Source organism: Marmota flaviventris, chromosome 5 (genome assembly GCF_047511675.1).
Source record: "Marmota flaviventris isolate mMarFla1 chromosome 5, mMarFla1.hap1, whole genome shotgun sequence".
Classification (NCBI taxonomy): Eukaryota; Metazoa; Chordata; class Mammalia; order Rodentia; family Sciuridae; genus Marmota; species Marmota flaviventris.
In genome coordinates, this window is record NC_092502.1 from 123773537 (window position 1) to 123797738 (window position 24202).

The 24202-nt window shown below is 40.4% G+C and overlaps 1 protein-coding gene and 1 pseudogene across 1 annotated transcript in view; one reads left to right on the forward strand and one right to left on the reverse strand.

Moving 5' to 3' along the window:
- The first annotated feature begins 1621 nt into the window (after positions 1-1621).
- Positions 1622-24202, forward strand: part of LOC114094986 (chondroitin sulfate proteoglycan 4-like) — a 67329-nt gene continuing 44748 nt past the window's right edge. The window contains exons 1-4 of the mRNA XM_027938139.3: positions 1622-1646; positions 14091-14254; positions 15647-19207; positions 20725-21195. Coding sequence (XP_027793940.2) covers positions 1622-1646; positions 14091-14254; positions 15647-19207; positions 20725-21195 — 4221 coding nt within the window. The remainder of the gene's footprint in view (positions 1647-14090; positions 14255-15646; positions 19208-20724; positions 21196-24202) is intronic.
- LOC114094940 (acylphosphatase-1 pseudogene) lies at positions 15167-15466 on the reverse strand (annotated as a pseudogene).

Consider the following 24202-nt stretch of genomic DNA (forward strand, 5'->3'; position numbering starts at 1 on the left):
CCTTATATTTCTATGGCGCTTCTAATAAGAACATATTTAGATTTTTTTTTATGTGATTGTGCCTCTGTACTTGGGCCTTCTTGCCCTCACGAATCTTTGAAATCGAATTCAGTTCAACAAAAGACCCTGGACTTTTTATTTAAAGAGAACACTTTCAAAAAAAAAAAAAAAAAAAAAGACTTGTATCTCTGTAGTATTTGGATTAAAACCTGAAGACTTACACTGTATTTTAGGCTTAGCCAAATATACTGCCCACAATTGCTTGATAGTTTTCTAAGGAGCTTTAGAGAAGTGTTCCAGCCATGACCCAAGTAGCGACTCCTCACCCTTCTTGTTGGGGGAGGATTCTTTCCCCAGTTTTGCTTCTTCCTTTCTAGGTCTCCTTTTCTCCTTTTTCTACTCTTTCCTGCCTGGTTCCCTGGGTAGATAGGCCAAGGGACTTGGGGCTGCTGTGACTGTGGCTTTGATGGGAAAGATTTGGTTATAGGAAATCCTGTAGGAGATCCTGGAGGGCAATGAGTGACCTCTGGGGACAGATTGATGGTGGGTGGGCAGTGTAGGGTGATGGGAAGGCAATGGTGTTGGAGTCATACGGTCTAGGATTTTAATCCTGGTGTTGTCTTATATTTTTGGTGACTTTGGGCAAGTTACTTTACTTCTCCCGGTCTTGATTTTGCCTATATAAAATTGAGATGATAATAGCTTCTTGAGAGAGGCTTGAATATAATACTATGAAAGACGGACTGACAGCCTGAGAACATTCAATAAACACTCATTTCCATTCTTTCTTACTCATTAGCCTCCATTCCTGCCTTTCCATGCAATTAAACTGAGGAAGAGCCAATAGGTTAGAGATCCAGTTAGAGAGAAAGAATATAGTTAGGAGCTCTACTGAATAAAGAATTTCACAGTATAAACTTTAGCATATATGTTCTTCATCTATGGCTCTGATCACGTGACAAATATATGCCAAAGTCTTACCAACGTCTGCTTTGGGGTACTTGGAAGAATATTTTCTTGAGTAGGCAGATGTGTGGTCTGAATTTAGTTTTCTTGCTTATTCCACAGCTTTGATGAGCTCTGCTGTCAGTCCTTGAAGGACACAAACTGCTCTATCTTCAGCTTGGCAAGTCTCTATGTCAGGAAGCCACCTGTCTGGCAAATAGATGTCTCAGTAAAAATATCTGTATCACAAACCCACTGTATGTCTGTTTGTAAATCAATACATCGTCACTAGCCACTTTCTGAAGGTACATGTACACAGAGTGCTGGATTCAGTAATTTCTGATTTTGACTACTTTCCTATCAGATCTCATTAGTATATTACTACTTTTGCCTTGTAACAGGCTGAAAAGGATTTTGACCAGGAAGAAAACTGCCAGCACTGCCCATTCTTTTGCATTACTGTCACTTATGTTATTTGAATATATCTTAAGATTTGTATGCAGGAATTTTAAAAGCACCTAGTATTAGTCTGTTTTTGCTATAACAGAATATACAAGGCTGGATACTTTATAAAGAAAATAGATTTGTTTAGCTCATAGTTTTGGAGGCTGAAATTTCAAAGATTGTGGTGCTGACTCTGATGAGGACTTCATGGCAGTTGGCATCATGGGAGACCATGTCCGAGAGTAAGAGATTATATGGTGAGAGAAGAAACCAGAGAGAAATTGGTGAGGGGCCTGTCTTGTTCTTTCATAACAATTCTCTCTCCACAACTAACTGGGGTCCCAAAAAGACTACCTTTATCTCTTCTGATGGTCATGCCTTAAATGACCTAATGACCTCTTTTTAGGCCCCACTTTTTTTTTTTAAAGAATGGTTTAAAAGTTACCTCTTTTTTTTAAATTGGTTGTTCAAAACATTACAAAGCTCTTGACATATCATATTTCATACATTTGATTCAAGTGGGTTATGAATTCCCATTTTTACCCCGTATACAGATTGCAGAATCACATCAGTTACACATCCATGTTTTTACATATTGCCATACTAGTGACTGTTGTATTCTGCTATCTTTCCTATCCTCTACTATCTCCCCTCCCCTCCCCTCCCCTCCCATCTTCTCTCTCTACCCCATCTACTGTAATTCATTTCTCTCCCTTGATTTTTTTCCCTTTCCCCTCACATCCTCCTATATGTAATTTTGTATAACAATGAGGGTCTCCTTCCTTTTCCATGCAATTTCCCTTCTCTCTCCCTTTCCCTCCCACCTCTCGTCCCTGTTTAATGTTAATCTTTTTCTCATGCTCTTCCTCCCTGCTCTGTTTTTAGTTGCTCTCCTTATATCAAAGAAGACATTTGGCATTTGTTTTTTAGGGATTGGCTAGCTTCGCTAAGCATAATCTGCTCTAATGCCATCCATTTCCCTGCAAATTCCATGATTTTGTCTTTTTTTAGTGCTGAGTAATACTCCATTGTGTATAAATGCCACATTTTTTTAATCCATTCATCTATTGAAGGGCATCTAAGTTGGTTCCACAGTCTAGCTATTGTGAATTATGCTGCTATGAACATCGATGTAGCAGTATCTCTATAGTACGCTCTTTTAAGGTCTTCAGGGAATAGTCTGAGAAGGGCAATAGCTGGGTCAAATGGTGGTTCTATTCCCAGCTTTCCCAGGAATCTCCATTCTGCTTTCCAAATTGGCCTCAGCAATTTGCAGTCCCACCAGCAATGTACAAGTGTACCCTTTTCCCCACATCCTCGCCAGCACTTGTTGTTGTTTGACTTCATAATGGCTGCCAATCTTACTGGAGTGCGATGGTATCTTAGGGTGGTTTTGATTTGCATTTCTCTGACTGCTAGAAATGGTGAGCATTTTTTCATATACTTGTTGATTGATTGTATATCCTCCTCTGAGAAGTATCTGTTCAGGTCCTTGGCCCATTTGTTGATTGGGTTATTTGTTTTCTTATTGCTTAATTTTTTGAGTTCTTTGTATACTGTGGATATTAGGGCTCTATCTGAAGTGTGAGGAGTAAAGATTTGTTCCCAGGATGTAGGCTCCCTATTTACCTCTCTTATTGTTTCTCTTGCTGAGAAAAAACTTTTTAGTTTGAGTAAGTCCCATTTGTTGATTCTTGTTTTTAAGTCTTGTGCTATGGGTGTCCTATTAAGGAATTTGGAGCCCGACCCCACAATATGTAGATTGGAGCCAACTTTTTCTTCTATGAGACACAGAGTCTCTGATTTGATATCAAGCTCCTTGATCCATTTTGAGTTAACTTTTGTGCATGGCGAGAGAAAGGGATTCAGTTTCATTTTGTTGCATATGGATTTCCAGTTTTCCCAGCACCATTTGTTGAAGATGCTATCCTTCCTCCATTGCATGCTTTTAGCCCCTTTATCGAATATAAGATAGTTGTAATTTTGTGGATTGGTTTCTGTGTCCTCTATTCTGTACCATTGGTCCACCCGCCTGTTTTGTTACCAGTACCATGCTGTTTTTGTTACTATTGCTCTGTAGTACAGTTTGAAATCTGGTATCGCTATACCTCCTGATTCACACTTCCTGCTTAGAATTGCTTTTGCTATTCTGGGTCTTTTATTTTTCCATATGAATTTCATGATTGCTTTATCTATTTCTACAAGAAATGCCATTGGGATTTTGATTGGCATTGCATTGAACCTATAGAGGACTTTTGGTAATATCGCCATTTTGATGATGTTAGTTCTGCCTATCTATGAACAGGGTATATTTTTCCATCTTCTAAGATCTTTTTCTATTTCTCTCTTTAGGGTTCTGTAGTTTTCATTGTATAAATCTTTCACCTCTTTTGTTAGGTTGATTCCCAGGTATTTTATTTTTTTTTGAGGATATTGTGAATGGGGTGGTTTTCCTCATTTCCAGTTCAGAAGATTTGTCGCTGATATACAGGAATGCCTTTGATTTATGCATGTTGATTTTATATCCTGCCACTTTGCTGAATTCATTTATTAGCTCTAGTAGTTTCTTTGTAGACCCTTTTGTGTCTTCTAGGTATAGGATCATATCATCCGCAAATAGTGATAATTTAAGTTCTTCTTTTCCTATTTTTATGCCTTTAATTTCTTTTGTCTGTCTAATTGCTCTGGCCAGTATTTCGAGAACTATATTGAATAGAAGTGGTGAGAGAGGGCATCCCTGTGTTGTTCCAGATTTTAGAGGGAATGTTTTTAGGCCCCATTTCTGAGGACACAGCTTCTAAACCATGAAACCTTGGGGACAAATACACCCAGACCATAGAAAACCTGAGCATTTTTGTGCAGAGTGGTTTAGTCACAGGGAGATAATATAGTTGTGAGTCCCAGTTAACCAGGCAAGCATGCAGGTTTTGTGTCACCTTGCTTTGTGGAGTTCCGTCTTCCCTTGGGAGACTTGCATTACTGCAGGAGAGACAGATGGTCACTTCACATGCCAGACTAGCTGGGACACTAATTTGTTTGTAAATTAAAGATTAAAAAAACTTAAGTTCTTGGTTATTTATTTGTTGAACTCAGAGGCGCTTTATAACTGAGCTACATCCCCAGCCCTTTTTAATTTTTTTTTTTTTGAGTCAGGGTCTCTTCTAGTTGCTGAAGATCTCACTAAGTTGCTGAAGCTGGCCTTGAACTTTTGATCCTTCTACCTCAGCCTCCTGAGCTACTGGGATGACAGATGTGCACCACTGTGCCTGGCCAAGTTCTTGTGTTTGTTTGTTTTTTTTAAAATGATAACCACCCTAGAAGTCTTAATGATTTCTTTTGGCTCTGCAGTAAGTATATTGTCACCTCCTTTATCATCTGTGCCCTAAAGCTGTGAGTGCCCAAATCCAAATTCTTGCAGGAGCTAGTGAGTCATAGTGAGCCATGTAGCAGCTGGTGTGGCAGAGGTGACACAGAGGGTTGGGGACTTGTGGTTAGAGCATCCACAGCACATGTGTGGCTGCTGTGCCTTGAAGCTGAATGAGTCCTAGAGTGGCCTGATTTTTCTAGCCAAAATGTTCAGATTTTTTATTTTAAATATGGTTTAATTATTTTCTTTTTAAACAGCGTTGTATAGGGCATACAAAACAGAAAACCCCAAAACCTTTGCTCCTGTGGCCCTTTACCAACAATCCTGCCCTACTGTATTCCCAGCACTTACTCCAGTAACCTACAAAAAATGGTAACCTCAAAATATTGGTGACTGGCTGAATGCCTCTAGGGAGTGTGGGAGGCCCAAACCTCCCTGCCCTGCCACAGATGTTCATTTCCTAATTCCCAAAGTGTGTGAATGTGCTGTATTATGTGGCAAAGGGACTTTGCGTATGTAAATGAAATATGGATTCTGAGATGGAGAGATTTTCGTAGGATTATCTGGGAGGGACTTAAATGTAATTAGAGGAGTGGAGACAATGAAAGTGGAGGTTGGAGGTTGGAGTGGTGTGATTGCTAATGGGAGGCTGCAAACCAAGACATGCAGGTGCCTTCTAGGAGCTGGAAAAGAGGAGACAACAGATTCTCCTCAAGAGCTTTCAGAAGGCAGGCAGACACCGTGCTGTTAGCTTAGTGAGACCTATCCCAGACTTTAGGACCTTGTATGATTGTATATATGTACTTAAAAAAAAACCTTTTATTTATTTATTTATTTTTATGTGGTGCTGAGGTTTGAATGCATCACCTTGCGCAGGCTAGGCGAACGCTCTACTGCTGAGCCACAACCCCAACCCCATAAATGTGTATTCTTTTGAATTACTAAATTTGCAGTTATTTGTTATAGCAACAGCAATAGGAAACTTACTCAGGGAGTTTTTGTACTAGTCAAAGATAATATAGGGGCTATGTAACTCTGACAGGGGCCTACGATGGCAGTTGCCATCAGAAATGAATCAGGGGTGGGAAGATTTGTCAGCTTCAGTCTGAGTACTTCAGAGAAGTTTCTCTCCCTAAAGAGTCTGGCTCCAGCACTGACATCCATGCTTGAACCTGGAACCTGAAAAACTCCCATCCTATCAGGGGAACCAACATAGAGACATACAAACACTGCACATGGAGCATCCAGGATAGGACACTGGCTCTGCAGCTCTAAGGGAGAAGCTGTCAGTTCAAGCAAGACAGGCTGGACACCAGGACTGCTTCCCTGACAAACCCAGGGGGTGCTGCTAGCATCAGAATATAGTTATAGCGCCCCCTGGAGTTGTGCTGGGAACAGTCTGCATGGCCATTCACAGTGCACTGGGGAATCCTCCATTGAGAGAGGTTAAGGAATGGGTGACTGCTACCTTTACAACCTGAGGTCCTACCCAGAGCAGTTGGGTGGAGGTTTTTATTTGGATAATGAAGGGATAATTGAGAGCCTGGTGGGTTGTTCTTTAGTAGCAGGAAGTCCAGGGCTATAGATTGCTCTGGTTCTATCTGGAAACTCAAGATTTGCATCCTCAAAGTGGGCCTTGGCCTGCTATCCTCCACATTCTGCCCTCCTTCAGTAAAGGGCTGTGGTGCCAGAGCTGCCCCTCACTCCAACCCACTGAACCTCTGGCCAACTACTTGCCCTGTGGCCATGGAGCAAATATATCTTGGTTCATTGACTTTCTACCCTGACTTAAATGTAAAGGACCCAAGTTTTGGGGCAAGGACTTTTAGAAATTTTCTTTTTGCAGTTAACTTTTGATGAATAAAGGAGGGTGAGTCTCCCAGAGCATACTGAATGTTTGTGGTAAGTTATTTCTTCCATGTAGGTTTCTGCTTTCTTGGAGGTTCAGGATAATGTTAATGATCTCTTGAGTAAATACTCAACTTCAGTTGGTTAGCATACAACCCTGACACCATAATAAAACACTCTTTCAAGTCTTAAGAATAGATTTGAAGGGCAAAATGTGATTTTCTTTTCCAAGTGACATTGTGAATCTCAGCTGCTTGTGTGAGAGCTGTTTTCTAAGTAAGTTCTCCTCTTAAGACTTTGCATAATGCAAATAGTGTAGCAGAGAAGTTTTGTTCTTGTTCTTTTTAATTTTAAAAATAAGCTTTTATACTTGTAATATCCCTATAACATATTTGGAAGATTGAGAATGCATAAAGAGGCACAATATAAATTTTATAATATAAGTATTATATTATCTTTTTCCATGAAAGCAAATTGTTCTGAAATATTTTTCAAAAAAAACTTCCTGAATTGTTTTCTTCCCACTCCTTTTTTTTCCCCTTGAGCAACCACCAGACAGATTTTTCTAAAACCTACAACTGACTTGTCTCTCTCCAGCTGAAAGCTATTTAATGCTTTCAGTTATGTGCATAGCAGGATTCAGCCTCCTTAAGGCCCTCTGTGAGTAGCCCTCTGCCCATAGGAATCTTGTTGGTGAATGAGTAGGTAGTTTCCCAAACTTTCATTGAGAATTTCTTGTTTATGCATCGAAAATCAAATAAAAACAGAACCAAAGCTTCTCTTCCCAGCTTCCCCATCTTGTAAGTGGATATCAAACCTGAAATTTGGAAATCAGTTTGGATTGCCCCCTTTCCCTCCTCTATAGTCCTACTTTCTACATATCTTTTGATCTTACCCTGTTCTGCTCTGTTTCCTTGCAACCCGTCACTCCTTTGAGTCTGGTTTTAGCCACAGTCATCTCCTAACTTGCGATCTGATTGTGGCATTTACCTATTGGTTCCTTCCTAGACCTCTTTGCAGAGTCCAAACTCTTTCACCTAGTTTCCAAGGCCATATTTATTGACATGTGCAGAACACTGTTCTAGACAGAGAATTAAGTGGTGACCAAGACTGGCGAGATCCTGCCGATCTCAGGATCTTACATTCACTTTGGGGTGAGGTGGTACTGAGGCTGGATATTAAACAAGAAAGCCAATAAAGAAAACAGGGATTATAAGGGCTGTGAATTGAGTAGCCAGCTGCTGCATTTGTGTGTGTGTGTATGTGTAAGCGCCCCCTCCTCATACTGTGTTCTGTGGACCAGACCTTCAGTTCCTCCTGTTCACCTGTCTCTCTTCTCTCTTTTCTCTCTCCTCTCCTATCTGCTTCACCCACCTAGGTCTTCTCAGTAGCCACTGTCCTGCTGACATCCCCTCATACCACCCCCCTTGACTAGGTAGGCCTAGTACTTCTGCTGCTGTCTACATTTCCCAGTTAATTACCAAGCAACTGTAATTGCTGGATTAACAGTCTCTTGTGTTCATTTTTAAACCCTTAGTACAAACTGCTCAGCCTCATTTGTGGACAGAATAACCTGTACCTGGGAGGGAGTACTTCAGCCTGCCTGGGAGAGCTGCTAGACATTTCCATTGCTCCCTGCCTGATACCCTAGCTGGCCCCAGATGAGCTCCTCTTATCAACTCCCTGACTTTACTTAGGTGCACTCTTCTTTCTGAGCAGTGTTCTCTGATAGAAAGCAAGCCTCTTTGTTTGATTAATTCTGTACCTGAGTTCCTGACAATACCTACACATAGTAAGTGCTCAATGAATAGTAAATCAAAAGCCAAAACAAATGTAAAACTCGAATCAAACAAAAACCCAGAGAGATCTAGTTTGGAAGAAGGAATGAGAACCAATTCTAAGGTGAATATAATGAACAAAAGAACCACCCTCCTGGGAGAAACTGCAGGTCAATATGAACGTTCACCTTCCTGTAAAAGTATTTTACCTACCTTGCTACAAACTCTAGTTTCCATCCAGCCATTCCACCTTTTGTTTCAGCACAGTACCAGGATGCCATCTCTGATTTCTGTTCAGCCTGATTTGTTCCACTGGTACTGAAGCCACACTCTTTCCTTCATTGGAGGTGGGGATCACCTTTCTTTTCTCAGGAGTCAAATTTCACCTGTGTTTGTATTTCTCCTTTATTGTTATTTTGAGATTCATATTAGAGGCTGCAAATTAGGGTCAACTTGGAAGTATTGTGAGTGGAGTGACTTCAGGCTGTCAAACCAGAAGTTTTTAATCTACTTCCTTGTTTTTCTCCTGAAGCAATGGAAATTTCTGGCCACCAGCTGGGACTGGAATTGATTTAGTGCCAGAGAGGTGAAACGTGGGAAAATATAGGGATATTGTTTATTAATGTTACTTATTCATTCTCAGCAGTAGGTTTTGTGATTTAGAAAACATTTCCTGGTTTTGAACACTTAACAATACAGCCTCTAAGCATGTCAAACATTGAGGTGGGGAGATTTGCTATGGGAAGGCCAAGAGGATAAACTCAGATGGTGGGTCTGTAATTGCTTGCTTTTTTCTTTAATGATCTTAGCTTTTCATTCTAACTTTAATGATCTTAATCATTAATGGCTTTATTTATTTATTTAAGATTGACTTTTAAATTTTTGTTGACTATTCTAGGTTAATTGCACATTAATAGGGTTCAATATATTTTAATACATGTTTACTGCATGCACTGATGAAATTCAGCCTCCTTCTGAGCGTCTAGTTATCATTATTCTACATTCAGGTTGGCTTTTTTTAAAAAACTTCTATATATGAGAGAGAACATGTGATACTTATCTTTCTGTGTCTTCCTTCACACGATGTCCTCCAATTCCACCCATTTTGCTGCAAAATAAGATTCCATTCTTTCTGTCTGAATAATATTTCACATTTTTCTTTATCTATCCATCTGTTGATGAGCACCTAGGCTGATTCCATGTCTTAGCTATTGTGAACAATGCTGCAGTAAATGTGGATGTGCAGGTATCTCTTTAGTGTGCCCATTTCATTTCCTTTCTATATAAGTCCAGAAGTGGGATAGTTGGATAACATAGTAGATCTATTTTTAGCTTTTCTGAGGAATTTCACACTGTTCTTCATAATGGTTGTACTAATTTATATCCCCATTAACAGTCCTCACCAGCATTTGTTAGTTTTTGATAATAACCTTTCCAACCAGGATGAGATGAGGTATATCATTGTAATTTTGATTTGCATTTCCCTGTTGGCTAGTGATTTTGAGCATTTTTCATCTATTTATTGACCATTTGTATTTCTTCTGAATAATAGAAGAAAGTGTCTATTCAGATCATTTGCCCATTTTTTGATTGGGTTACTAGTTGTTTCGTTGCTAAGGTTTTTGAGTTTCTTGTATTCTGGATAGTAATTCTTAGTCAGATTGCCAAATAGTTGGCAAATATTTTTTTCCCATTCTGTGGGTTGTCTCTTCCCTCTGTTAATTGTTTCCTTTGTACAGAAGCTTTTTGGTTTGGTATAATCCTACTAGTCTATTTTTGTTTTGGTTTCCTATGATTTTGGGGTCAAAATTTTATTGCCTATATCAATGTCTTGAAGAAGTGTTTCCCCAATGTTTTCTTCTAGTAGTTTCAGACTTACATTTAGGTCTTTTATCCATATAGGCTGATTTTTCTAGGGTGAGAGATAGGGGGTCAAATCTCAATCTTCTGTGTATGGGCATCCAGTTTCTCCAGTACCTTTCCTCAGAGACTGTTCTTTGTCCAATGTACGTTTTTGGTGATTTTTTAAAAAATCAGTTGGTTGTAGATGCCTACATTTAGTCCTGGGTTCTCCTTTCTGTTCCATTGAGTCTGTGTCATGGTATTTATGTGAATACTATGCTGTTTTGGGTTACTATAGACCATAGTATGTTTTGAAATTAGGTATGGTATCTCTTCTAGCTTTTTTCTTTTTGTTCAAGATTGCTTTGGCTATTTGGGATTTTTTTTGCTCCCTTATGAATTTCAAGACTTTTTCTTTTTTTAGTTCTGTGAAGAATATCATTGGAATTTTGAAGGGGATTGTATTGAATTGGTAAATAGCTTTGGATAGTATGGACATTTTAACAATATGGTTTATTCCAATCTATGAACATGGGAGATGGTTCCTTTCCTCTTCAACTTCTCACATTAGTGTTTTGTGGTTAAAATTACAGGGGTCTTTCACTCCCTTAGTTAAAGTCATTCACAGTGTGTGTGTGTGTGTGTGTGTGTGTGTGTGTGTGTAGCTATTTTGAGTGGGATGGCTTTCATGATTTCTTTCTTAGAAAATTTGTTGTTGGTTTACAAAAATGCTACTGAATTTTTTGTATGTTGATTTTGTATCCTGCAACATTACTGAATTCATTTGTCAATTCTAATACTTTTTTGGTGAAATTTTGTAGATTTTTAAATATATAATATCATATAATTTGCAAACAAGATTGTTTGAATTCCTCTTTTCCCAATCATATGCCCTTTAATTCTCTCTCTTATCTAATTGCTCGGGTTAAAACTTCCAGTACTATATTGAATAAGAGCAGTGAGAGTGCATGCCCTTAGCTTATTCTAGATCTTAGAGAAAACACATCCAGTTTTCCCCATTCTGTATGATGTTGACTGTGGATTTGTTATATATAGCATTTATTATATGGGGTGTGGTCCTCTATACCTAATTTGTTCAGGATTTTTATCATGAAGGAATGTGAACTTTATCAAATGCTTTTACTGCATCTATAGAGGTGATTGTATGATTCTCATCTTTTATTCTGTGATATGATGTATTACATTTGTTGGTTTGAATATGTTGAATAATCCTTGCAGCCCTGGGATAAATCCACCTGGGTCATGGTGAATGATCATTTTGATGTGTTGCTGGATCTGGCTTGCTAGTATTTTGTTGAGATTTTTTTGCATTATTGTTCTTGGGATATTGGTTTATTGTTTTCTTTTGCTGCTTGTTATATCCTTACATGGTGTGATATCAGGGTAATGCTTGTCTTATAGAATAAGTGTGGAAGGCTCCCCTCCTTTCAATGCTTTGAATAGAAAGGCAAACATATACCTAGGATATGTGTCTGTTTTTGTCAAAATGAACCACTGGTCATGCCAAGGAGAAAGGTTTGATTGCAGTGAACTTGCCACCCAGTGAACAATTGATCTCCTCAAGAACTGGAGACATCTTGGGAACTCAGTGTTAGTCTTTGTGGAGGTACATTGGATATTCAGCAGTAGCAGTAGGTAGGAAAGCTTTGACAAGAGGGAGCCCATAAAGCAGGGTGTATATATAGACCCCACTCTTGCCTCCATCACAGCTACTTCATTATGCAACCATTGCACCTACTTTGGGGTGGCATAATGGCTGGGTGATGTCGACAGGCCAAGTCACGTTTTCTGCCTGGTTGTTCAATACAAATTGTGTAGTAGGCATCTTCTGGTGGGCATTACTATGCAATATAAAACTCTTCCTGCATCATGCTCATATCTATTTCAGCCCTTCTTGTTCCTGATCTTTCACTCTTTCTCATTTTAGGCTCCTGATCATGTGGCTGGTTCAGTTGCCACTATTGATGAGTCTGTATATTCTAACTTCTGAACATTTCTCGTTCCATAGTAAGTGGACAATTAGGTGTACCATTCAGTTCTATTCATTTGGAGGAATTTTCCTTACTAGAATTTTTCATGGCTGCTCTGAAAGGAGCTGTAGTGCAGCTAGAGCCCATTTTTTGCTTTTGTCTGTAAGATGAAGCTGACTCGTTCAAAGCCAAGTGTTTTTCTCCTTCGTTAGCTGGTAGTGAGGAATCTTTCTACGCAGCTATGCGAGCTGAGAGAAGGGTACAGGCACAAAACTGGTGGATGACGTAAGATCTGGGGAACCATCTGGTGTGATTTGCATATGACTTCTGGTCCTCTTCATGCTTGATCTAGGATGCACCACTTTCATCCCTATAATCTCTTCTCCCACCATATGCCCTGACAATGCTATGTCTATCTCATTTATAATGGTCCACTGCATTTTTCATGCTTCTAGGAGCCATCTTAGCATGAGTTCACATCATTTCAAGGAGACTTTGCCAGGATGTTATATGTTGTACCTCATGTCTGTCAAGAGTGCTTCAAAATCTAAAAACTTTCCCTTATCAACCTTATACTCCTGTTCCTTGTCAGATACATTCAGTCTCATGTGTATTCCACCCTCCTCTACTCCTACCCCCATACTAGAAGTTTATTTTGAGTAGGTTTTGCATCTCTTTTAGGAGTTCAGCTATTGTGCATCAAGTCTAACATGTCCCCACCCAGGTTACATTGCAAATTAACCTTTGTGTTTGGTCTAGTGGCCAGGAGGAGAGAAATGGGGTCTTATCTTTGCAGGTCACATGTTGTTTTGTGAAGAGAGTCTTCTGCATCCTTTTTAAGTGGGGAGTGCTGGCCTAATAGGGAAATGAGCCACTTCTGCAGACTCCAAGGGTACAAGAGGGCCTAGGGACTAAAAATGATTGAATGCAGCAACCCATATGTTCCCATTCCTTGTGTCGGGGTCCCATTTCTTCCTAACTAGTTACTTGCCTTGTCAGAACAAGCCTGTCCCATTTGGGACTTTAACTGTATCTGGTGTCAATTCCTGGGTCTGAGTTTCCCCTTTCTCTGCCCTCCTGCTGTAGATGAGAAGGACATTGCATTTTCCCATCGACACCTTCTGGATTTCACACTTAACTAGTAATTGTAACTAATCTGTTTTAGCTTTTCCTTATATTTCCCCAAAGTTTTATTCAAATTTGTTGGGAAGCAACCACTTCCATTGTCCTCATAGTTATTATTTGCTCTATATTTTTCATAGCTTGACATTTTATAGCTGGGCTAATGTGTTCCCTTACACTCTTACACCATACCAGTATAATTGCCACCAGTGAAATTATATCATTGCCAGGGCTCTCTGTGATTCACCTGTCCCTGGTGATAGAGTCCTAATCACCATTTGGATGGTTGATGCTTTAGCTCCAAATCCCATTCCAGCATCTGCTTTCTCGGGCTACTTCCAGTCCCAATGGTCACAAGTCAGGTTCCTGGAGAAGAAGAATCTGAGATGGAACTTAGCATGTGGGAAGTTTATTAGCCAGAGCTCTTAGAATCAATCTTCGTGGAGGGGAAGCTTCTTGGATAGAGGGAGAAGCTGAATTACAGTTTACTCGCAGTGGAAGCCTTGGCTGCTCCTCTTGAGAATTCTGAAGAAGAAATGACTTTTGGCACTGTCCTGAGTTAGGGTGAGAGAATAATAAGTGATGAACACTTTATACACCCATGTTGGGTCTGTGGGCCACCCCAGAAAACCCGGGTGGCCTTGGGCAAGACAGCTTTCTTTAGCAGCATCAGTTCCTGAAAGGGATGATTGCATACTGTAAAATAGTCATTGTGTAATAAATTTACTAACTTATGCTTTTTTCCCCCCATAGCATCTTTTTATGGTGAAAGCTATGTGGAGCTCAACATCCTAGAAGTTTCCTCTGAGCTATCTCTTGAATTAAAATTTCAAACCAGCAAGCCACAGGGGTTACTTTTTCTTGCAGCTGGAAAAAATGACTATTGTGTAATAGAACTTCTAGCAGGAACCTTACGGGTATGGTTTAAAAAATATATCCTTAAAATATAGATTACCGGAGAGAGAGAAAAGTGAAAGAGAAAGAGAAAAATATATCTGTATGTGTCAATTACTATCAACTCACGAGAACAAAGTGACATATTTGTATAGAGTGAAATCTTCTTCAGTTTTGCCAGTATGTCCTAAATATTCTGATCCTAAAATTTTCAAACTTCAATATGAAATCTACAAGTGTAGGAAGAGCTTTCATATCTCTCTCTCCTTCTCTCTCTCTCTCTCTCTCTCTCTCTCTCTCTCTCTCTCTCTCTCGGTGTGAGGACCCTTAGTTCATTTCCTGTTGCTATATCAAAATCCCTGTACTTTTGGCTCATGGTTCTAGAGGTGCAAGGACCGGGTTCTGGCATCTGCTCTGCTTCTGGTGAGGGCCTCACGGTGAAAGGGATACATGGTGAGAGGGAAAGCAAGAGATCCAGCTGAGGAGTTGAGCTTGCTTTTTAACAACCTGCCCCCCCTCCCAATGTGCAACTTGTTCTAACAATCTGTTCTTACAAAACCTAATCCAGTTCCACAAGAGTGAGGACTTATTCCCTTAAGAAAAGCATTAATTCCTCTTCATGACTTAATCACTTCTTAAAATCCCCAACAACTTTCTCTACTGCTGCATTGGGGACTTAAACTCCATGAGTTTTGGTGGAGACAAACCATATTCAAACCATAGCAGTCCTATTCTCTTTTCTTTTTATCTTTTGTTTTAATGTGTTTTTATTTATTAGAATTGTGTGAAGTTGTGTTCCATCACACATGGAACACACAGTAACAAATATCTGATACAAAAATAACTAATTCTAATATTGAACACAGAATAGTTCTATTTCTATTAATAATAAAAACCAAAACTAAGTTTTTATTGGAAATTTTAAATTCAGGCCATTATTTCACAATTTCTAAATCAGAGTAATCCAATTTCAAGATGATTTTCTCATGGTTGAAATTTGCTTTGTCAATGTGTGATTTGGGACTTCCTGTTGTCTCAAGCCATTCCTGCATGTGACGCACCTTAAAGATAGGAACTTGCAATTGTCCTTGCACTGTGCTCCAGTCAGTGTTCTGGACCCAGCCTGCCAATTCTAGCTTTTTACCCTCAGCCTGAGTGTACTTGTGGAAAACCACCACTTGCCCCTTCTTCAAAATTTTGTAATCCACTGATACCAAGGTGTCTCCTTCTGCCATGCTCAAACCCTCTTAGTCTTCCCCATAAGGGGCCGAATCACACCAGCAACCACAAAGCCAACTGCCCCCAGCCACACAAATGACTACTCCCGGAAGTTTAGGGTGCCAGTCCCATTTTCATAATAAAATACTTTGGAGAAATGAGATGAGATTTATTAATCATGATTCTTTCTCTTTCAGGTGAGAATGCATTTGGGTGCAGGTGAACAAGTGCTCCTTTCTGAGCAAAGAGTTCATATGGACAACTTGGTTTGGCATTCGGTGAAACTGTATTATGTTAAGGATAATGTTTTCTTGGTTATTGACAAACATTATGAGACAACTAGCCAAATGTCTGGTGGGGTGCATAATTTGAATTTTCACCACGGAATCTACATAGGAGGCCACGGGGGACTCAATGTGCCTTACCTAGATGGAAATATTCCTAACTTCCGTGGATGTATGGAGGATGTCATATTTAACCAGCAAGAGATCCTTATGTCCCTTAGATCTTATCCTGGTTTTAAGAAGGTTTTTGAGGTCTCACTAGGATGCAATGATGAGTTTTTTGCAGGAGAGGATGAAGCCATCAATTTCTTTAGCTCTAGATCCTATGTCACCTTTCCAGAATGGAAGGTTCAAGGGGAAGGGCTATTGGAATTTGCATTGCAAACTGGAACCCAACAAGCCTTGCTTTTATTTCAGTCAGGAAGAGAAGGGGATTTTGTCGCCTTGGAAATATATGAGGGTCTACTGAAGGCGTATGGAGGAAGAAATGAAAGCAAAATTCAGCTTTCTTCTTTTAGCTTAGTTAGTGACAACAAGTGGCATGTTATTCAACTCAAACTCAGGGAGAGGTATATGGACTTAGTGGTAGATGCACAAAGGGTGAGGACTTTGCTGCCTTTGCCAAGCAAACCATTTGTGTCCAAAGGCCCCCTCTTGGTGGGAGGTCTTGATACTCGAATGTGGGAAAAAGTGAAGAGGTTAGAACTGGCCTCTGTGCCTAGAAAATCTGCTCGAGGAATCTCTTTGAAAGGGTGCATAAGAGACTTGAAAACCAACTCAGAAAAGAGAGCGTTAAGGGACGCCCTTATTTCCAAAGATATTTCTGCTGGGTGCAAAATCAAGAGTGTTGATAATGTTAATCCTTCTACAACAGTGATGGAAACCCTGCTTCAGTCAGAAGTTTCCCATTCCCCTGCAGTGCCTGCGACTAACTTCCAAGATGAAAGTAGCCATTTTTTGGTTGTGAATAACTTGGAGGTCCAAGAAGGTGGACGAGCCCTATTGGAACCACGGCATCTAGACGTAAATGAAGAATTTAAGGATTTGGACATCAATTATTCTCAATTACTATTTAAAATAGAAGAAATGCCTGTTCATGGATTCATTCAATTAGATGTTTCCCCTGAACCAGAAATGGAGAAGACTTTTACTCTGTTAGATTTGTGGCAAGAAAAAGTGTGGTATGTGCATGATGGTTCAGAGCAACCTACGGATCATTTCACATTTTCCATCTCTTTCCATAGCAAGAAGGAAATTCCGTCATACCTGCAGAACCATGTTCCACAAGTGTTTAACATTATTGTAATTCCAGTGAATGATCCCCCATACCTGAAGCTCCAGGAAGGAAATTTGCTGGTCCTGTTTGAGAACTCAAAGAAACAACTGACCCCAAATGTAATACAGGTGTCAGACCCTGACACAGTGTCTTCAAGTCTTAGTTTTTCAGTTCTTGGAAGCTTCAATTCAGATGCTGGATTTTTAGAAAATGCCAATGATCCTGGGAGACCCATTAATAGCTTTACACATGAGGATTTAAGAGATGGCAACATTTTCTATGTGCACAGGGGTCACCGCAACTCGCGGATTGTTCTGAGAGCAAGTGATGGTGAGCTGGTTAGCAATACAGCCGTGTTACGGGTCATGGCTGTTCCTTGGGACTTTGAAGTGGCCAATAGGACTGGTGTGGTTGTATCACAAGGGGGCTCCGTTCTGATCACAGGGAGTAACTTGTCAGTGGAAGTTAATGGTGAACGACATGAGGTGGAGGCTCGCTATGACATCACTCACCCACCTCAGTTTGGCCAGATTCAGCGTAGAGGGTTGAGTGGAGAATGGAAACAAGTTAGGACCTTTTCTCAGCGTTCCATTGATCGGGGTAGGGTCCGGTACCATAGTACATTCCAAGAACTGCAGCAAGAAAATATTACCGATCACTTTAAATTTAAAGTTAGCATAGAAGGAAAAGTCAGCAAAGAGCTCATATTTCCTGTGACCATACAATGGCTGAAAATTGCACTTTTGAAAAATATTCCCCTAGAGGTCAGTAACATAAACCAGCAAATATTGAATTCTGATCATTTGCAGGCTGCAGCATGGGGTGTGGAAGTAGCCAAGAGGGAGCTACTTTTTAAGTTACTGACCCCACCTAAGAAAGGAAAATTGCTACATGGTGATAAAGTTCTTAAAACAAACTCAACCTTCAGCCAAAAAGATATTACTGACTCCAAGATAAGTTATGAACCTCAGGAGAGGCCAAGGGAAGACTCCCAGGATACTTTTAGGTTTTTGATTATTGCAAAACACATAGAATCAAATGACTATACTTTCAGAATAAACTTCAAAACAGATAGGACACACATTATTTTAACAAACAAGGGATTGCTTGTAAAAGAAGGAGAAGGCAAGTTAATCACAAAATCTGAATTATTTGTTCGAACCTTGGACAATCAGATCTTCCAATACAAAGTTACCAAGGGTCCTCAACATGGAAAGCTGAAATTGATTAGCTTTCCAGATTCTCTGGAAACTAATGAAAGTATCACTACATTCACCAATCAAGACGTAGTGGGTGAACGGCTGATGTATATTCATGATGACTCTGAGACCCAGTATGACGAATTCTTTCTTGTGGCCTCTGCCAAAGGTTCAGGCCAAGAGGGAGTAGCCAGGGATCTTGACTCAGAGCGATTGTCTACAGAAATCAAAGTCACTGTTTCAGTGGAGTTAAAGAATGATGAGAGGCCAGTGCGCATGGTAGATAAGGTCTTCCATGTCGTACGGAATGGCCAGCGCTTGTTGACCTTGGAAGATCTCTGTTACCATGACCCTGACTTAGATTTTGATGATGGGCAGTTGCTCTACACCCGGCGGGGCATCCCAAATGGAGATTTGGTACGAACCAATGACCCCACTCAGAAACTCTACCAGTTCAGGCAGGAAGACCTGAGGGAAGGACTTGTGCTCTTCAGGCACTGGGGAGCAGACTCTGCCCGCTTCGTGCTGTTTGTAACTGATGGTGTCCATTACACGTCGTCCCTTCTTGAGGTCAGTGTGTCAGACCCCTATGTCCAGATAGCCAACAACACAGGGCTGCTTGTACAGAGAGGAAAGGACAGCTGCCTCACCACAGCCAACCTGAGTGTCACCACAAACCAAGATGTCAGAACAGATCTCGAGGTTGAATTCCATATTGTGCAGCCCCCAAAACATGGCAGAGTCCTGGTCAACAATTCTGTGTCTTACTCATTTTCCCAGCATGACCTGAAGCGAAGACAAGTGGTTTATAGGCATAATGGCAGTGGCAACTTTGACATGTTCAACCTGACAGTGAAAGTGAAAGATACACACTTAGAAGTGGGTGTCTGTGTTCAGGTGTTCTCAGAAGGTCAGCAGCCTCACACCCAGGTCCTGCACAGAAACACCCTTGTAGTTGAAGAAGGAAAACCAGTGAGACTGAGTAGAAGAAGGCTCCAGGTGGGTATCATCTAAACACCAAGTATTCTTATTCTCCTAGGACCACAGGGGTGGATATTCTGTTTACTTCTGAAAGCTATTTTTATGTAGATTTATCTCCTGTTAACAAAGGGAAATTAATTATAAAATCTGAGTTATTTTTCAAACCTTGAGCAATTAGATCTTTCAATGCAAAAGTCATCAAGAGTCCTCAACATGGAAAGTTGAAATTGATTAACTTTACAGATTCTATGGAAAGTAATGACATGTCACTATATTTGCAGATTGAGACATAGTGGGTGGGTGACTTTAAAAAAATGCAAAGAAGCCATTAAAGAAGAAAAGCTGAGTGGTTTCATGACTTTGATGCTGCCAATTTCCTTTAGTTGGAAATGGGACATAAGCTTATTTTGAAGCTATGTACACGCGTATTCATGTGCTTGTGTAAATTTAGTATAGTATGAACTGGGAATAAGGGAGGGTTGTATATATTATGGCCAACTACCTTTGTTTAATTTGACATACTATATTATGATGTAGTAATTTAAAAAATATAAAAAGGAGTCCTAAAACAGCAGAGGATTATATTACACAATTTATTTCCTTAGTTCTGAATGTGGCCTCATTCTGGAGATGAATAGATAAAACTGGATAAGACCAGTGGAATACCGGGGCTCAGGCCAAAGCCTTCCCATTTCTTCAGGCTCCTATTTGGAAACTTCCAGGGGGACCCGCCCTGTTCATCAGAGTTAGAGGAAGTGTTCTTTTGAAGGTGTCCTGTATAAAGTGTGTGGGAGAATGAGCTGTGATTAATGACAATTGGCCACAAGTGCAGGCTCCTCTGAAGCTGACTTCAGGACAGTAAAAAAATTTACTAAATGCAACCAATAATACAAAATAGAAGTGAGTTGAAGTGAAAATCAGTTTTCTACATAGGATGTTCTGACTAAGGGAATATAGGGCCCCTCCTAGCTTTTCTCAAATTTTTATCAAGAGCTCAGAGTGTTAATATATGTTCCACCACAAGGGGGCATGTGTACTTCAGTGACTGTAAATAAGTTGCAGTCACAGTATTGAGATGGATTTTGCTGAATCAATAAATTAAAAATATATGGAAAATGCTGAGCTGGTTAAAGTGGGGTAGGGAAAAAACTTTTCTCTAAGGTCTTGCAATTTTAGTGATCCCACTACTGTTTCTTCCATAGTCATTTATTCTTTCTCATAGAATTTATTTCTTTCACGTAAACCTTCTAAATCCTGTTTTTTTTTTTTTTCTGCTATGTGTAATGATCTGTTAGTACATTTGTAGCTACTCTAGATTGTTCACTATTACTTTTCTTTGTGATCAGGGCTGATATTCAAAATGTTGGCATAGGTAATAGATCAGATTTAGGTTTAACTGTGTATGAACCCTGAATGTAACTTAAACCATTTGTGGACATGAATAGAAAATGATTAGGGTCATCAATAGTCTTGACTCTTACACACAGTAACATGTTTTTTTTTGTTTTGTTTTGTGTGTGGTGTGTTGACTCAAGGCTGGAAATGAAGCCAATATTCCTCCAGAGGCAGAGTTCATAGTCAGTTCTCCATCAAGGCATGGATACCTCCAAATATCTGAACCAGAAGGTGGCAGCTTGGGTGCAGATGAAAAGTCCGCTTTGAGATTCACACACCGGGATCTTGATGATGGCAGGGTTCTTTATGTGCAGACAGCGCCCGACCAACAGCAGGATCGTTTTTCCCTAGATGTGATAAATGATTCCCAAGTGGTGAGTGCAGTGGAAATTCTGTTGGATATCATCCCTAAGTGGATTCCTCTGGAGGTACAGAATTTCACAGTTCAAGAAGGTGGATCCAAAGCACTTCTGGAGGATGATCTCAAAATTCCAAGCAAGTATTTTGAGGGACTTGACTGTGAATTTATTCTACTCGAATCACCAAAACATGGTTATGTTCAAAGTTCTGATTTTCCAAGAGTAAAGCTAATGAAATTTACCAGGAAACAGGTAATAACTCTAATATATTTGGTCATGTTAGATTAAAAAAAATTGACTGTTTATCATTTATACACATGGGCTTTGGAGGATGATGGGACCTTGGAGGGGCTCTAGTCTGACCTCCCATCAGATGCTAGGGACTTTTCTACAGTATCCCCCATAGAGAAGGGTCCAACTGGTACTTGAACATCTTCAATGACGGGGAACTTAATACTTCCTGAGATGGGTTCTTCTACTCTAAAAGCTTGCCAACTTTAGTTCTTTGGGCTGAGCTGAAATCTGCCACTTAGAAACTTCTTGGATCCTGATTCCAGTATCCTACAGAATAAATCATAACTCTCTTCATGAAAGTTCTTTAACTATTTGAAAGAAACATTTATCAAATTCCCTTGAATTTTATCTTCTTTAGGTTAAACATCTCTATTCCTCCAACTTGTGCTTATATGCCCTGAGTTTCCTGCATCACCCTGGCTTCCCAGTTCTAGATGAGCAAAATACTTCTGTCCCTCTCAGGATATCAGGGCAACACAGAGGTTCTAAGCATGGGCAGATATTTTGGAGTCATTGTTCCTTTGTTCAACCAACAGATGCTTTCAGAGTATATACTCAGTGCTGTGCTCTGTGCCAAGCCCAAGACTATCATGTTCAAAGTTCCCAGTCCTTGCAATCAGGGAACTGGACCTAACTGTCAATCTGGCATCCAGTCAGGATAAAATAACCAAGGTCAACTCCCGGCTGCTATCAGGTTTCTTTGCTTTGAGCTCAAATGGTGTTATTGTCAGATTTGCTTTCTCTTCCTGCCTCTCCCATTGCATCTTCACAGTGGTGCGATGGGAGGACGGAACTGGTACATTTGATTCTAAGTGAAGGACGTAGGGAAGAGCATAAGGAAGCCTTCAGGAAGGAGTGATGTTTCACCTAGACTTTGAGGAGAGGAAGAGTGAGGAGATAACAGAGGATGAACCAGAGACTGGCATTGCAACAAGGTAGCCTTGTGGCACAGGGCATGGAGGCCTTGAAGGGAAGGGTGATCTGGGAGCACAAGGAGTCTTCCACAGGCTGAGGAGTGGCAGAGGTTTCTTGGGGATGGAGTGTGGAGCAGCCCTCACCCCTGTCCATAGGAGATGTAACCTAAATTGGATGTCAGGGGGGCTAGATTTATCAGGTGGCATTAGGAAGCCCTGGGGGAATCAGAGAATGCTGAGGGCTGTAAAAGCTCTTATACATCAGATCAGGGAGGGCGATTCTTCAGTGACCTCCTCAGGGATCTCTCAATCATGGCTTCCCTTTCGAAGGCTGGACCAACCCCCTGCATACTAACCACCTTCTCTAAGGTGAGTTGAATTAATACTTTGCATTTCATGTACTCTAGGTGAGAGCCCAAGCACTATATTTTGGTACCATTTTGGTCAATTCAGTTACAGACTGTGCTTCATAGGAGGTGTGTTTTTATGGATTGTTGGTTGAAATCTGTGTACTGAGATATAAGCATTCCCTGAGGCACCTATGTCATCATGCAGCTTGTTCACAGAGGAGAGTCTGTGTTTCCAGATGACCACTTCATCTTTCTCTGTGACTCCTGAGTTCTCCAACGTTTGAGATCATCATTTCCACTTAAAGTGACACTAATCTCTGACTCTAGCTGTTAATGGCTTGGATAAGGAGTTCCTGCTCAAATTTGCCCTTTATTCATTCAGAAAGTATTTTTGAGTTTGTTATGAGTCTGGGATGCCAGGACTAGGAACTGGGGATAAAGTGGTGAACTAAGGCAGCAATCCTACTCCAATGGAACTTTGTTCCAATTAGGAGGGGGGGAGTGGGAGGCAGGGAGAGACAATAAATAAAATAAATGTGAGACAAATGGCATGTCGAATGAAAGTTAGTACTCTAGAGAAAAATAAAGCAGGAAAGGAGCTGGGAAATTTACTGATGTGTGGGTCGTGAGTATGCATGTTTGGGCATGTTGATGTTCAATTTCTAATACAGTGGTCAGGGAAGGCCCATTGAGAAGGTGGCACATGGCAGACACCTGGAGGAGATGAGTCAGAGAAGCCTAATGTATCAGAAAGAGCTTTCAGGCAGAGGGAGGAGCAAGTGCATGGATTCCCAGGTGAGGAGCAGTGTGTGGTCCAGCACCGTGGGAGCCACGTGCTGGTGGGGAGGAGATCTGACTTTTGACCTGAAGTGAGAAGCGAGATCTGGAGCAATAGGGGATAGGAAGGTGTGAGCAGAGGAAAAACTCAGTATACCCCTGAACAGGATCATTGACAGGGGACCATAGACTCTCAATATTTTCTAGAAATTTGTTGAATCCTTTAATTTTAGGTCATATTTTTCTAGTTTTCAGTCTGGGAATTTACAAATCCCTAACACACCCCGTCCTGGACTTCAGATTAATATTATGAAATGACATGTAATTTGGGGAAGTGATACTCCACTGAAGAAATGATGTATTTCTCTAGGAGATGATTGTTATGTAAATGCTGGGATCCCGAAATGCCTTAAGTTGAGGCTTCTCTCATCTTGTGATCAGTGTCACCTTCCGTGTTTGTTTTAAAGTAACTTAAAACAGCATGTTCCAGGAACCCATGGTCAGGCCTGTGATCTGGAATTCCTCGGCTCACAGAGCTCCAAAGAAATTCCTATAGCACCTGTGTATGAGTGGCCACAACTCTCCCTTGAGACCCTTCCTGAACTTTTCAACCCATGTCAGAAACACCTCTGAGAGATCAAAAGACTTTGCTCAAAGGAAGTGCGCCACAGGAATGGGCGAAGTGGAACTGCTAAAAATTTTGGCTTTATTTTATCAAAACAAACACAACCTCAGAGACCTTTTCAGATGTTTAACAACTCCATTTGGGATTTGGAAGTTCTCTGGCATTGTCTATTTGGGTCACAGACTCATTGAAGCTTTAAAATTCTCTTGGTCTCTAATTTTGATCCTGGGCTTTTTATCGTCTCCTACCTGAATCTTAGATACATGAGAGGCATTCTGATCAAAATTTTGGTTATTATA